General features: G+C 44.5%; 1 protein-coding gene across 13 annotated transcripts in view; it reads right to left on the bottom strand.

Annotated features, from left to right (window-relative positions):
• The window catches only part of CHL1 (cell adhesion molecule L1 like), a 131,720-nt gene that overhangs the window by 17,347 nt on the left and 101,487 nt on the right, over positions 1-12,886 (bottom strand). For all 13 annotated transcript variants that reach the window (XR_006013705.1, XM_042013748.1, XM_042013701.1 and 10 more), the window contains 10 exons: positions 12,363-12,494; positions 11,635-11,772; positions 10,870-10,981; positions 10,037-10,203; positions 8,267-8,432; positions 6,954-7,078; positions 4,653-4,754; positions 4,248-4,445; positions 3,053-3,123; positions 501-723 (listed from right to left, as the gene is read on the bottom strand). Coding sequence is in view for 12 of the 13 variants with exons in the window: in XM_042013748.1 (XP_041869682.1) it covers positions 501-723; positions 3,053-3,123; positions 4,248-4,445; positions 4,653-4,754; positions 6,954-7,078; positions 8,267-8,432; positions 10,037-10,203; positions 10,870-10,981; positions 11,635-11,772; positions 12,363-12,494 (1,434 nt within the window). In the remaining variant the exon portion in view is untranslated. The remainder of the gene's footprint in view (positions 1-500; positions 724-3,052; positions 3,124-4,247; positions 4,446-4,652; positions 4,755-6,953; positions 7,079-8,266; positions 8,433-10,036; positions 10,204-10,869; positions 10,982-11,634; positions 11,773-12,362; positions 12,495-12,886) is intronic.

A 12,886-nucleotide genomic window follows, 5' to 3' on the forward strand; every position in this document is an offset into this window, starting at 1 on the left:
AGGCTGGAGAAGACAACACGTTCTTCAAAGACTCATGGACAAGGTAACACCAGCACACACAGGAATGTGGCACTGTCTGTGAATTCACTTAAACACCCAGTGCCTGCGAGTTTGTCCCTAATTGTCAGAATATTTAACTTCTGACAGTGCTGAACTGTTGGGTCAAGCCTCAGAGAACACATAGATTTTTTTTCCCACCAAGTACGACACGACTGCTACACTTCAGAGACTTCTCATGGACTGTGGCCTTCAAACAAGTACCCAGACTAAGCCAACAACTGAGATTAATGAGAGCACAAGTGACCTTTCCAAAAAAACCCCTCACGCTCCAGCAGGCTGGCATCCAGGCACCCAGCACGGGTCATGTCCATGCCTCATGGAGCCCCTCAAGCTGAGCACTGGCATTCCAGCAGCTTTGGGCTGCCTAATCCATCACTCCCCACCTGAGAGTTCTGCAGCACAAGAAACCCCCATTTTACAGGAAAATTCCTGCCACTCACCATCCTCTCCTGAATATCCAATGGTGATGTTTGGTTCTGGGCCAGATCCTAAATTATTCACTGCCTGGACTTTGATCTCGTAGGGCACGAAGGTGGGGACGTTCCTCACGCTCAGGGAGTGTTTCTTCACCAGCTCCTCGTTCCAGTCGGTCTCGACGCCCCGCTGCCTCCAGCTGACTTTGTACTCCAGCCCTGGCCCGTTCCTCTCCATGGGCTTCAGCGGCTGGGAAAAGTTAAAAAAGATCTTGTCTGCCTTTGCTGTAATCACAGAACAGCAGCTGAAGGGGGGGGGATAATTCTGGAATGTGTGTTAGAACACTGAGAGGCAAAAGGGGCAAAAAACCCCAAGCTTTGCCTTTTTGCTGTCATTTTAATTTGAACATGACTGGAATAACAACATCATGACTTCAAGAGAAAGGAGGGTGAAAGGCTTGGATTAAAATCCAGGTTAATTGCTAGGAGCCATATTTCTGCATCCTACACACATCAGGTTTTGTTTTGCCACAGGTTTTCCTGTGTGATGTAAAACCACACGCCTTCAGCACAACTAAATTGCATGGTTTGGCATAAGGCCATGTGTGTGCCTTTTAGCAGAGATAAAATTTGCATTTTATCTTAGAATTTTATGTAGCACAGCAAGGTGGGTCATTAAAATTTAGGTTTGTTCTGACTACACACCAAATGCTTGAAATTATGCCTGGACATTTAATATGCAACTGCTGGTAAACCACTCTGCTTTTACCAATCAGCTGGAGAATTCATCCCAGCAGGGCTTCCAGCTAATTAACATGAATTTATAAAATATTAGGAGATGTATAGCAATAGCTTTTCATGAAACATCCTCAAGTTGAGTTTATTTCTCTGAAAATGCGCTACATTAATAAATAAAATTAAATAATCACCTACCCTACCAAAAAAGCTGAGGGTTTATTTCAGTCCACTGAAACAGCTGTGGGTGTTTCCCCATCATATAGTCTGCTTTTAATAATGGTTAAATATATGTAAATATGAAATATATAATAGCTGGTTTGTATCCAAGAGGTCTGACAGGAAACAGCTTCAAACACCAGCAGAAAGTGATGCCCCATTGATGCTCCTCATGCATGGGAAAACCTAAATTTGGGGGATCTGCAAAAATTCCCCTGATCTGCTCTGCTCTGCTCTGAGGACCTTTGGGATGTCTGTGGCAAAGGAATTGGAACTGGGCAGCTTTCTCACGGGCACCACCTCCGTGGCACAGATCCCAGGGAATGGGATTTGCAAGAGAAGCTGGAGAAGTAAAAAATTCCTCCTAAAAAATGATTTCTCATATAGAGTTAAATTGTAGAACTGCTTGACTCTTATTTTGATCTCCATTAATGCTGCAAATCCTTGGCTGGAAATCCAGTCACTAAAGCTCAGCTGGTCTCTTAATCCAAAATAGGCAGATTAACATCATTCTGCAGCCTTTGTCTGTCAGAAATAGCATGTGCAGTGCCCAGCAGTTCCTCTGAAAAGCACACAGGAAATGCCAGAAATAAATGAATATCCTGTTTAACAACATTTTAATGATACAACAAGATTCAACAAAGCCTTCCCATCCCATTCTCTCCTTTCAGGCTCAGCTTTCACTTCCACTTTTGCCCTGTCTAAGCCGTGATTATGAACTTCCTGGTGCTCAAAGATGTGTTGGCCATCCCAGTGTTTCCCAGTAACTGTACTGGGTACTAAAACTCTGCATTTCATTGATTCATTGAATTTGGAAAAGACCCCCAAGGTCATTGAGTCCAACCTTTTCTGAGAGGCAGGACTGTCTTCTCTGACCTTGGGCTAGAAATCCCACTCAAATCCAGCTCCATGGATCTTGAGGGCCATCTCCTTTTGGATGCAATTATACCCCAAACCATGAGTCCACACTGAGGAAACATTTGTTGTTCTTTGCTGGGAGCAGCAGATTGAGGAGTAAATCTCACGCAAATTGTGTGCAATTCCAGCCTCAACAAAAACCTGCTTCCTTCCACAGTTGTGGATATTTGTGCTAAATGAAGGAATACATAATTCAACTGCTGGCACAGAAGCTCGAGGCTTAAAACCCAGGAAATTCAAAGTCTGGAAACCATACTCAAGACTTCCACATAATTCCTTTGATGCACATCACAGGCTTTGGAGGTTTATCCACATTCCTTTAGTTCCTGGTGTAAAAATTCAAACTCACATTCTCTTGGACAAGGGATCTGTGGTGTTTTTAAACTTCCAGGCTGGAAGGGCAGAAACCATGAGCCACCCCTCCCCTCCCTGGGCCTGGCTGGTAATTTTAATTGCAGAGCAGGGTAAGACCACAATTACTTGAAGCAGTTTCTTGCATACAAGAAGCAGGGAAGAGCAAATTTTGGGATATTCTCACTATGCTTTACAGGACTTCCATATTTTTTTACATAACCTGTGATGTCAGACATAAGAAACAGTCTTCTGAAACCGAAAATGATACTGAAAATCCAGAATGCATTTAAGTCAAATTCCCCTTTCAGAAGAGTAAAGGATCGTTCCTATAGGATTTGCTAATTGTGCCTTACCTCCCATTTCATCACCATCTCATTGGGCTCGGAAGCTTCGACTCGGATGTTCTCTGGGTTTTTATCTGGAGCTGAAACCACACAGGTGACAGGGTTAGTTTGCACATCCCATTTATTGGCACTTAGCATTTAAGTGCCAAAAAGGATGTGAAATTCCCCTATTAGTGACAGGCACTTAAACAGAAAGCATTCATGAGATGAATTACTGGGATCAGCAAAGCTGATGGGACCCAAACACGGCGTTTATGCAGTTTGGATTCCTAACTGCCCCTGTTGGTTGGAGCCACCAGCTAACATGGAACTGTGACTTTTGGATTTGAGAGCACCAGATGTAGGGGGATTAGGAGGGAGAGATTTTTCTCCCTGTGGGGGTAGCAAACAGAAGGTGCATCATTAGAGGGACACACACACAGCTGAAAAGCTGAAGGACCCGGAATTGGAGTAAATGGGGGAAAAAAGAGAAAAAATGCCAAGGAATGCAAATGCTGTGCTGAACAGTTGGCCTCTAAAATGACTTTCAGGGAGACGTTTTCTGCCCCAGTGAATGCTCTGTAAATGAAGATTTTTGACAAGCTCAGGGCTCTTGAAAGGCTCCCTGTAAACCCAGCCCTTCTCCAGGGACTGCTTGTCCATGGAGGGCTGCAAAGTGTGGAAAATCAGCAGAGTGGGGTGCTGGAGCTGTAGGAAAACCCAGAAGTGTGGACTCCTCCTTTTGGCATCCTCGGGAATTTTATGCAGCACACCAAGTTCGGTGATTAAAATTTAGATTTGTTTTAAGTGCACATCAAATACTCAAAACAACACTTGGACATTTGATGTGCAACTGTGGACTGCTCTTTTTTACCAGTCGCTGAAGAATTCATCCCAGCAGGGTTCCCATCTCATTAATATCTATAATTATCAGAACATGGCTTGTCACAAGACATCCTCCAGCTGATATTATCTCTCTGAAAATGCACTGCTTTAGTCAATACAGTCAATTTAAATGGCCACCTGCCTCACCAGAATTGCTGAGGGTTATTCCAGTCCACTGAACCAGCTGGGGGTAATTCCTACTTTTAATAATCCCTGAGGTTGCCACTGAGCAGTTCAAGCGACCCTGATATCTTCACGCCCTCTGGAGCACGGGAGGGCACAGATATTCCCCAAAAAACACTGAAAATACTAATATTTGGGAAACCAGAGCCAGGTTTACCAGCTGGAGGGGTTGCATAACGCAGGGATGGTTTGCTGGGCTGGCTCCTGCCCACGGCGTTCACAGACACCACACGGAACTGGTAATTCACATACGGGGCCAGGGACAGCAGGGCCGTGGTGTCATCCCCTGGCACTCTGCTGAGCTCCTGCCACCTCCCCGGCTCCCAGTGGTTCTCTTCAAACTCTATAATTGATTCTGGGCAGGAAAAGAGACAAAAAACAAAGGAAAAAAGATAAAAAACCAACTTAGTGTGAACAGCGTGGGTGGAAATGAACTTACAACAAATGAACTGTCATATAAAGTGATTAAACCTAGTCATCAGCAGGGTTTGTGTCCTGTGACAACCAGGATGTGCCACAGTTCTGAACAGCACCAAAAATTATGCTGAAAACCCCTTCCTACCATTAACAGGGCTGTTGTGGCTGGCCCCAGCTTTCCAGGAGAGTCGAACGCTCCGGTTTTGGTTTTCCGAGAGCTGGAGGTCTTCTGGTGGGTCAGGAACATCTGAGAAATAAAGAAGAGTCAGGAGAACAGCAAGGTGTTTCTGTTTGTCCTGTAATTTTCCAGAGGGTTAGAAGAGCACAGTCAGTGAAGACAGTGGTGAAACACCTGCTGATTTCAAAATGGACAGACTGAGGAAAGTGGGAATTGCTTTGAAAGATCCATTTTCTTACAGAAAGCCAGGCTGAATCTTCTGGTGCTGATTTTTCCCTTGTAAACACAGCATCCTTCTCTGATTTATCTCCCTCTACCCTCACTGCTGTGCTTGCAGCAAGAGATTCTTCTTTCCAGATCAGCCCCAGGATCTATTTAATCATTAATGGTATCGACACTGCTCTGAGCAGGACGTTGTGTCAGCATCACTGGGATTTACCCTGGGACAAACCAGAGTGGGAGAAGGTGACTCAGCTCTGGAAGTTATTGAGCTTGGCCTTTGAGGGTGTGAGTGAAAGGAGAACTTTCATTATCCCAGCCATGGGGATCTACATTAATGGGAAACTGGGAAATTCACTCCCTGCCAGCTCAACTAATGCTGCCCCAACTAAACTTTTGGCTGACAATGTCATTTCTTACAGAAAAACCAGTGACTTCCACTACCAAGACCATCCTTGTCACTGTGAAACAAATTCACTGTGTTTGTACTGGTTTTTTTAAATTACAATACTGAGTTTTCATCTCAGGGTACATCAAGAAGTCAAAAAGTTTATATTTGGAATTTTTTTTTCCTTTTCTTTGCATTTCTTTCCCAATTTCTCTGGTACCTGGGGAAAATCAGGAAAGCACAGTTTAATCTACAGGCATTTTGCTGTTCTATCCTCAGAGCATAGCTGGTTAACATTAAAGATATTAATTTAAAGATGGTGATGGTGCATCTTACAGATACTCAGCCCTCTACCTGTTCATTAAACACACAACAAATACTTAGAATTATTCTAACAGAATATTTATTTTACTCTTAGTTGCCCCTATTCTGATGTCTCCATCTGTACCATATTTAGTTCTTCAGTCATCCCACAAGTCCTTGATTGCCAAAACCTGAATTTTTCACTTGGAAAATAACAGATGTTATTAATTCACCCAGACCTTTCTCACATACAACAAACAAGGGAAAAGAGCACAAAACTGTTTTTCTTCTTCTGCAAACCACCTTTTTAAAAGGAATAAAGTGCTTTATGAAATTTTCATAAGTGAAGCAACAAAGAGTCTACAAACATTTTGAATTATACAGCACTGAAGGACACAGCACCATAAATAATGCGCACGGCATCTTCCTAATTTACTATTTACTGAAAAATATCACTCCTTTAAAGTGGAAAAATATCTTGAAGGGCAGATTGACTTACTCCTTGCTGCAGTCACTGCCAGCAATAAATAAAAACGTAAAATGAAGCAAAATTAAATGTAATTAAAATGACGCAAAGCTGTCAGAGAATCACAAAATCACAGAATGGTTTGGGATGGAAGGAACCTTGAAGATTATCTAATTCCAGGCCCCTGACATGGGCAGGGACACCTTCCACCAGACCAGGCTGGCCAAAACTGTGACCACAAAGCAAAATTTTGGCTGTTGGCTGCTGCCCTTGGGTGCCATGGGTGCACAGCACTCCACAAGTTCACCCTCTTAATTCCAAGTGGTCCTTCAGGGAGGGATGCAGGTTGAGGATGCTCATGCAAGGCCAAGCTTCAGACCACGGCGGGTCAAGGTTCTTCTCTGCTCTTTGGCCCTGGACAATCATTTATGCTCAGGTTCACAGAGATAATGAATCCTTTCAGGTGCTTAACTCTCACTGATCTTCTGAGGAGCTGCACATTCAAATATTGGCCTGATGGCCTTCAAAAAATTGTCCAATTCTTGCGCAAACCTCCAGCAAAGTGGGGTGAAGGATTGACCAAAGACTTCAAAGCAGCAGCAGAGCCATTCTTAATATGCTCTTAAACCTTCCAGCCTGGGCAACTCCTGTAGCCACTGAACTGAGGCAAAAATACTGCCTCATCTTACTGCAACAAAGATGAAAATAAATTGAGTTTGTGTCAGCATCGCCATTCCTGGAGATAAGGGACAGCACAGCTGAGGTTAAGGAGTGAGAGGCTCTGTGAAATTGGGTTATTGAGGCTCTGTGAAAAGAAGCAAAGAAGCAGAAGTGCTGCAGTGGCAATTCCTGCTGCAAGGAGCTGTTTCCACAGTGGGAAAATCGACCTTACCCAGAACGATGAGCTGCGCCTCGGCCTTGGCAGTGTCCAGGGCAGTGCTGGCCACACACATGTAAACTCCCTGATCCTCCAGGAGCACGCTGGATATGAACAGGGTATCCTTGTCCAGGACTATCCTGCAGGGCCAAAAAAAAAAAGGTAATAAGGATGAGAAGAATTTCTAAGATGAATATGGCACACAGACGTTGTTCTCCAAAAAAACCGTTTGTGAAAGAACTTGGCACAGGACATTTTCATTAAATAAAATAACACTGGGCCTGTTACATTAAAATGTAATTGTGGCTCTGCTCTACACTGTGCTGAGGACTATTATTTGTGTTTTGTGGCAATTTAGCCTCTGTGGCTGGAGGCTGGCCTGTCAATCCTGCTCTGAAAAGAACCACGTGGAGATGCACTGCATGAGCGTCTGGGACATAGGATATTGGCACGTCATTAATGAGATAAATATATGGGGTTTACGATGGAATTTTTTAAAAGGTTGAGGGCAACTGAGCATTCCCAAGGCATTTGTGTCATGTACAAAGCACCAGGGAAGCTGCCATGAATCCAAGGACATGGACTCTGGGGCAGACACGGCATTTCCATGGCACTGCCTGCCCTCTCTACCAGGGCTCTGCGGGATTTTCAGCCTCTCCAGCACTGCAGTATTTAGGAAGCCATCTCTCTCCTGTGGTAATTAATAAAGACATCTGACTGCCCCCTGTGGGACCCCTCCTATGGAGTAAAGGCTGAGCTCCAACCCCTTGAGGCCAATGGAACTCTGGAGGTCAATGGAAACCCAAAAACAGGGCAAAATTCAGCCTGGACCTGGCAAATCCTAAGCTCACGTGTAGGAAAAATTCATTGCAGAATCCCTGAAAGCTGTTTTTCATCACTTCAACATTGCAAAGACTTTTTTTTCGACCAAATAACTGCAAACTATAGGAAAATGCTGGTTCCACTGAAGTGGAGAAACAACCTGCACTGGGGTGAGGGCTGTGTTTTTGGGCTGGGCCAAAATTTACGCTATATATAAAATATATATATGTATTATATATATTTATTAATATATAACTTTATGTGCTGCTGTGATGGTGAGAGAGTTAATAAACCCCAAAACCATTTGGCTCAAATCTCACAGCGCTGCATTTATATTTAGCGGTGGATAAAATGCAGATCTCTTGGCACATCGCATGAAGAATTCTTTGCAGACATAAATTTGCATTTCAAGCTATTAAGGCTCATGTTTAATGAAACTCCTGCTCCAGCACCACACCAGATTATTCAGCTGAGATCAAGAACAGCCTTGTTCCTTCCTCACTCACCTGCCACCCTCCGTGCTGTTGACTGGCAGCTCATCTCCATCCTTCCTCCAGGATAATTTAAAACTGTGTTTCAAGTGGGAATCGTACTCAGCCTGGCATTTCAATAGAATTGAATGTGATTTCAGCACTCGGGGGTTCTTCGGAGTAACAACAAGTTTTGTAGCGTCTGATTGATCACAGAAAAACACTTTGATTAGGAGAGAGAGGGACTATTACATCAAATTTTCACCAAGCACTTCATCTATTCAAATCAACCTCAGGAGCAACAATCATGTCTTTTTTTTTTTTTCTTTTTGTTATATATACAAACATTTGAAGTGAAGGATGGTGGGGTTTGAAATAGATATTTGCCAGGATTTAATTTTTTTATCTTGAAACATTTTTTGATCTTGAAATATTTTGTATCTTGAAACATTTTTCAGTTCGCTCCAAAGCAAAGGGCTCCAGAAAAAAAAAAATCCACCAAAAAAATCCACCAAAAAAAAAGTTACAGGTGAAAATCCTTGTTAGCAGCCTGTCATTAAATGGATGATAGAAAAAAAAGGCTTGAATATGATTTTTATGTCTAACTGCCATTTGAAATAAGCTTTGGTAATGATCCAAGAAAAATTACAAGCTTATTAAAGTCAAATGAGAAAAAATTATTGCAATCAAGTTTGTTCTTTTAATTGACTGTAATGTGAATGCAGAAACAGATGAATAAGTAAGAAGAAAGCACTAAGCTAAATTTATTTCTGCAGTGAAATGTTGCTCTGTGAGAATTTCATTGTACATTTTCATGTTTATTATCACTGTAAAATTCACAAAGCCAAGGGAGTGGGTGGAAATGGAACACAAAGAGTGGGATTTTTCCTCAAGTTTGTCACAGCAAACCTACATCAGAGAGCACTTTAGAGGACTTTGCTAATTGAGTATTTAAGGGGCTGTTTTATTGGCAAGCCCTAAATCCTAAGTAAATTTGTAGAAAACCCACTAAGTGCCACCTGCGTGCTCAACAGGAGCTGCCCACTTCCATCACACCCTCCAGGGAAAACCCCTCCTGCCAACCAAGCACAGAAATCCCTTCAAACAGAGCTGCAGCACAAGGGATGGAGCTAAAATTTAGAAGTAAACACATCTGAGGAATTTTTTTTTGCTCTGTTTACAAATATTTATCAGCAAACAGGCAAAAAAGCCCAGGGCAAAATCCTTAAACCAGCAGCACCCCCAACTTATCCTTCAACGTGCTTGGTATCCACTCTGGGAGTTAATCCAGTCTGGGATGCGCCTTCTGATCAACAGATGGGAAGGAGTTTTAGGGAAGGGAGAATCTCACAGCTGAGGGAGAAGCAGGAGCACATCTGGATCAACAAGGACCTCACCAAGCCCAGGAGCACAGGGAGGGCTCCCAAGGGTCAGCCAAGAACCTGCCTTGAGTGTAACAGGGCCAGTGGCAAAAAGGAGGGACAATCCTTTCAAGCTAATGGAATTGATGGATGTGCAAATTGCACATTTTTGGTGGCTTGTGCAGCTTCTGCAAGCATCCAGAAGAAAGTGAGCACCATGTGTAAGCATGGAGAAATCCAGCTGTAAATTTGGGACTGTTTTAAAGGCTACATACATATGTGACCTGTCACAATTTCAGGTTGCAATATCCAGAGAATTCCTAAATTTACAGAATAAATCTGCACCCTGGACCGAATATTTATTCGTTACATATTTCCCGAAGAATTGCAGACATCAAACCTTAGCAGTTGTGAATTATTTTTCTGTTCTCAAGCGAGACCTCACCTCTTATATCCAGATTAGCAGTGATTGCTCTTTTCCCCACAGAATTTGCAGCCCAGCAGGCGTAGGATCCCGAATCCTCCTTCTTTGTGTCCCTGATCTCCAGTGTGCCGTTCTTGTTTAACTCATAGCGGAATGCCGAAAGGGGCTCTATGCTGTCATCCTTCGTCCTAAAGATGAGAAAAACAGGTCTGGGTTCCTGCAGGAAGTGTTGTTTCAGGACTAGGGGTTATTGCAGGGGAATTTTGGGATACGGCTTTGCCACTGAGCAATTAAAGTCAGGATTAGTGAGACACTTTATCCACGTGCAGCAAATCATAAAGGGACTTAAGAGTCCTGCACACCAAACCCACAGTGTCTAAAAAGGTCTCTAAAATACTCTTTAATCTACAGCTGCCACCTGCAATTTTATTGCACCTGTCACCTGCTATGACAACCCTGTGATTTCCAACCCTATGGAAGCATGTCCAGGTAAATGAGTTCTGTAAGTCACTGTGTTTCCACCTCAATAATAGGTCCAAACTTGAAGAGTTGCCAGCATTAAACTGATGAAGCTGCAGCAGGATCTGGCTATAAACGGCATGGCTTTGCTTAATTTATAGCCTGGCACTTGTCTCATGCAGGTATTGGGGACTTCCAGGAACTCTTTTCTTACAAACCAGTTCTTCAGAATTCTTAAAAGTGCATTTAAACACAGAAAACTTACATTATATACGGTTCTGTTACAGACTTCTATTCTTAACTCCACAAAATAATAACCAGCAGACTTTTCAAACTTGTGTGAGCCTGTAGGAACTTGTTTCACATGGAAAGAACCCCAGTTCCCAGTATCTCACCATCTGATATCTGCTGCAGGTGAAGCAAAGATGTCACAGTGCAGGAAGGCGCTGTAACCCACGACTGTGGCGTAGTTTTCCCCATCTGAGGTCAGTATCAGGGGGGCAATATCTGCAGGAGGGAATGCAAGGTGAGCACACTGCATTTCAGAACTGGGAATGTAAATATCAGCCCTGCATCATCCCCTCTTCCAGCAAGGATGAAAGGCTGAGGGGTTTAATGAGAATTTCACAGCTGTTTGGAAGAGTTGCACTGAGCAACCGAGCTCTCGCAAGCTTCACTGACAGAGGTAAGAGGGATTTACTGCTGGACATGTCAGAAATCGAAACATCCAGGAGAGAAAATAGACTCAGTTCCGCTGCCTCCGGAGATGTTTTTTTATTAAATAAATTCCCCTCACTCTCTTTCTTCAAAGAACAGACTGAGCATCACAACTGAAATCAAAGATTAAAACTACACTTAATAATTCAAAACCAGAGGTGTGGTCACAATACAATCCCCAGTGGTTCCACTATGTTTGAATTCAGGTTTTTGAGCCCAACCACAACCATGTTTTTAAAGTATATCAAAGCTCAGGAGTGCCTGTGCTAAGCACATAACACTGCCCATGGTAAAACTTGTTGCATAAATTTGGACAATATTTCTTAAAATCTGGGGCCAGTCCAAAGGAACCATGAGATGGTGACAAGCCCCAGGCTGCTCAGAGGATTCAGCCTGGGGGTGTTGGATGTGATCTCTGGGAGGGGACAGCCTGGGAGACTCACTGAGGACGTTGATGTTGGCACTGGCCAGGATGGTGCCATGCTTGTTGGAGGCCTCACACTGGAACACAGCGCTGTCCTGCAGCTGCAGGTTGGTCAGGCTGATCTCCCTGGTGGAGATTCTCCCTCGGAAAGTCCTGCCTGGAAAACACCAGATTGTGTCAGGAGCTGGAGGAACACCGTGACTGGGGCGTCCCCAGGCTCTCCTCACTGCTTGGAAGCCAAAGGAAAGGACATCTTGAGGATCAAACCAAGACCTTGCCCAACAGCTGGTGAGTTCCAGGGCCCTGCCTTTGCCAGCAGTCCCGTGGCCTGAGGAAAGTGCTCCAGAGCACCAAATTCCAGTAAATTCCCCACAGAGACTTTCTAAGATTATAATAATAACAATAATAGTGCTACACCAGTGCTCTCCAGCCACTTGGGCTTACTCAGGAGCATAAAGGAGCCCTCTAGCTGTCCCAGATCCCCAGAAGATGGGAGAGTTACAGGAGAGGCAGAGGCAGCACCTCAAAGGTACCCATGCTCCACACGTGCAGCGTTCACCCCACCCTCTTCTAGATGCCACTTAAATATTACCTTATTTAAGTAAATAAACATTAATCGTATCTAAAGAGGTGCCAAAGCAGGCATCACCCAGTGCGTTAGGACTTGTGGGCCCCCTCCCACCGGGTGCGACACAGGCACATCCCACTGGACACGGCCTGGAGCAGCACACCGGCCCCTGCACGTACCATCGATGGGCATCCCGTTGAGCTTCCACTGGATGCTGGGCTCGGGGTTCCCGATGGCCTCGCACAGCAGCACCAGGTTGGTCCCCACGCTGTAGACCCCACCTTCGGGCTTCTTCAGCCACTGGGGAGGCTCTGGGAAAAGGGACAGGGCAGGGATCAGTCGCAGCCCAGCGTGTGCCTCTGCTGTAGCCGGGATCCTCCAGGAGATGGCAAACGAAGCCAACACTTCCCAGCCGCTCCTCGCAGCCCAGCCCGCGGCTGAGCTGCATTCCTTCTATTCCCGATGCCGGGAAAGGTAAACTCAGGATCGGCACACACCAATCCTGTCCCCTTCAGGCCTGCTGAGTGTCCGGCAGGCGGAGGAACGGGCAGTGTTTATCCAAGTGGAAAAGGAATGCACGCGGGAGGTGAGAGGCTGGGAAGGAGGGAAAGGATCAGTGTCTCCACAAGGACCCTCAGAGGTGACTGACGTTTATCAAATGAGGCGAGACTATTACAGCAAGGCAAACAAGGTGTAAATACCC

The sequence above is a fragment of the Corvus kubaryi genome, unplaced genomic scaffold, assembly GCF_017639235.1.
Source record: "Corvus kubaryi isolate FWS band 111438036 unplaced genomic scaffold, C.kubaryi_AGA036_p1.0 136, whole genome shotgun sequence".
Classification (NCBI taxonomy): Eukaryota; Metazoa; Chordata; class Aves; order Passeriformes; family Corvidae; genus Corvus; species Corvus kubaryi.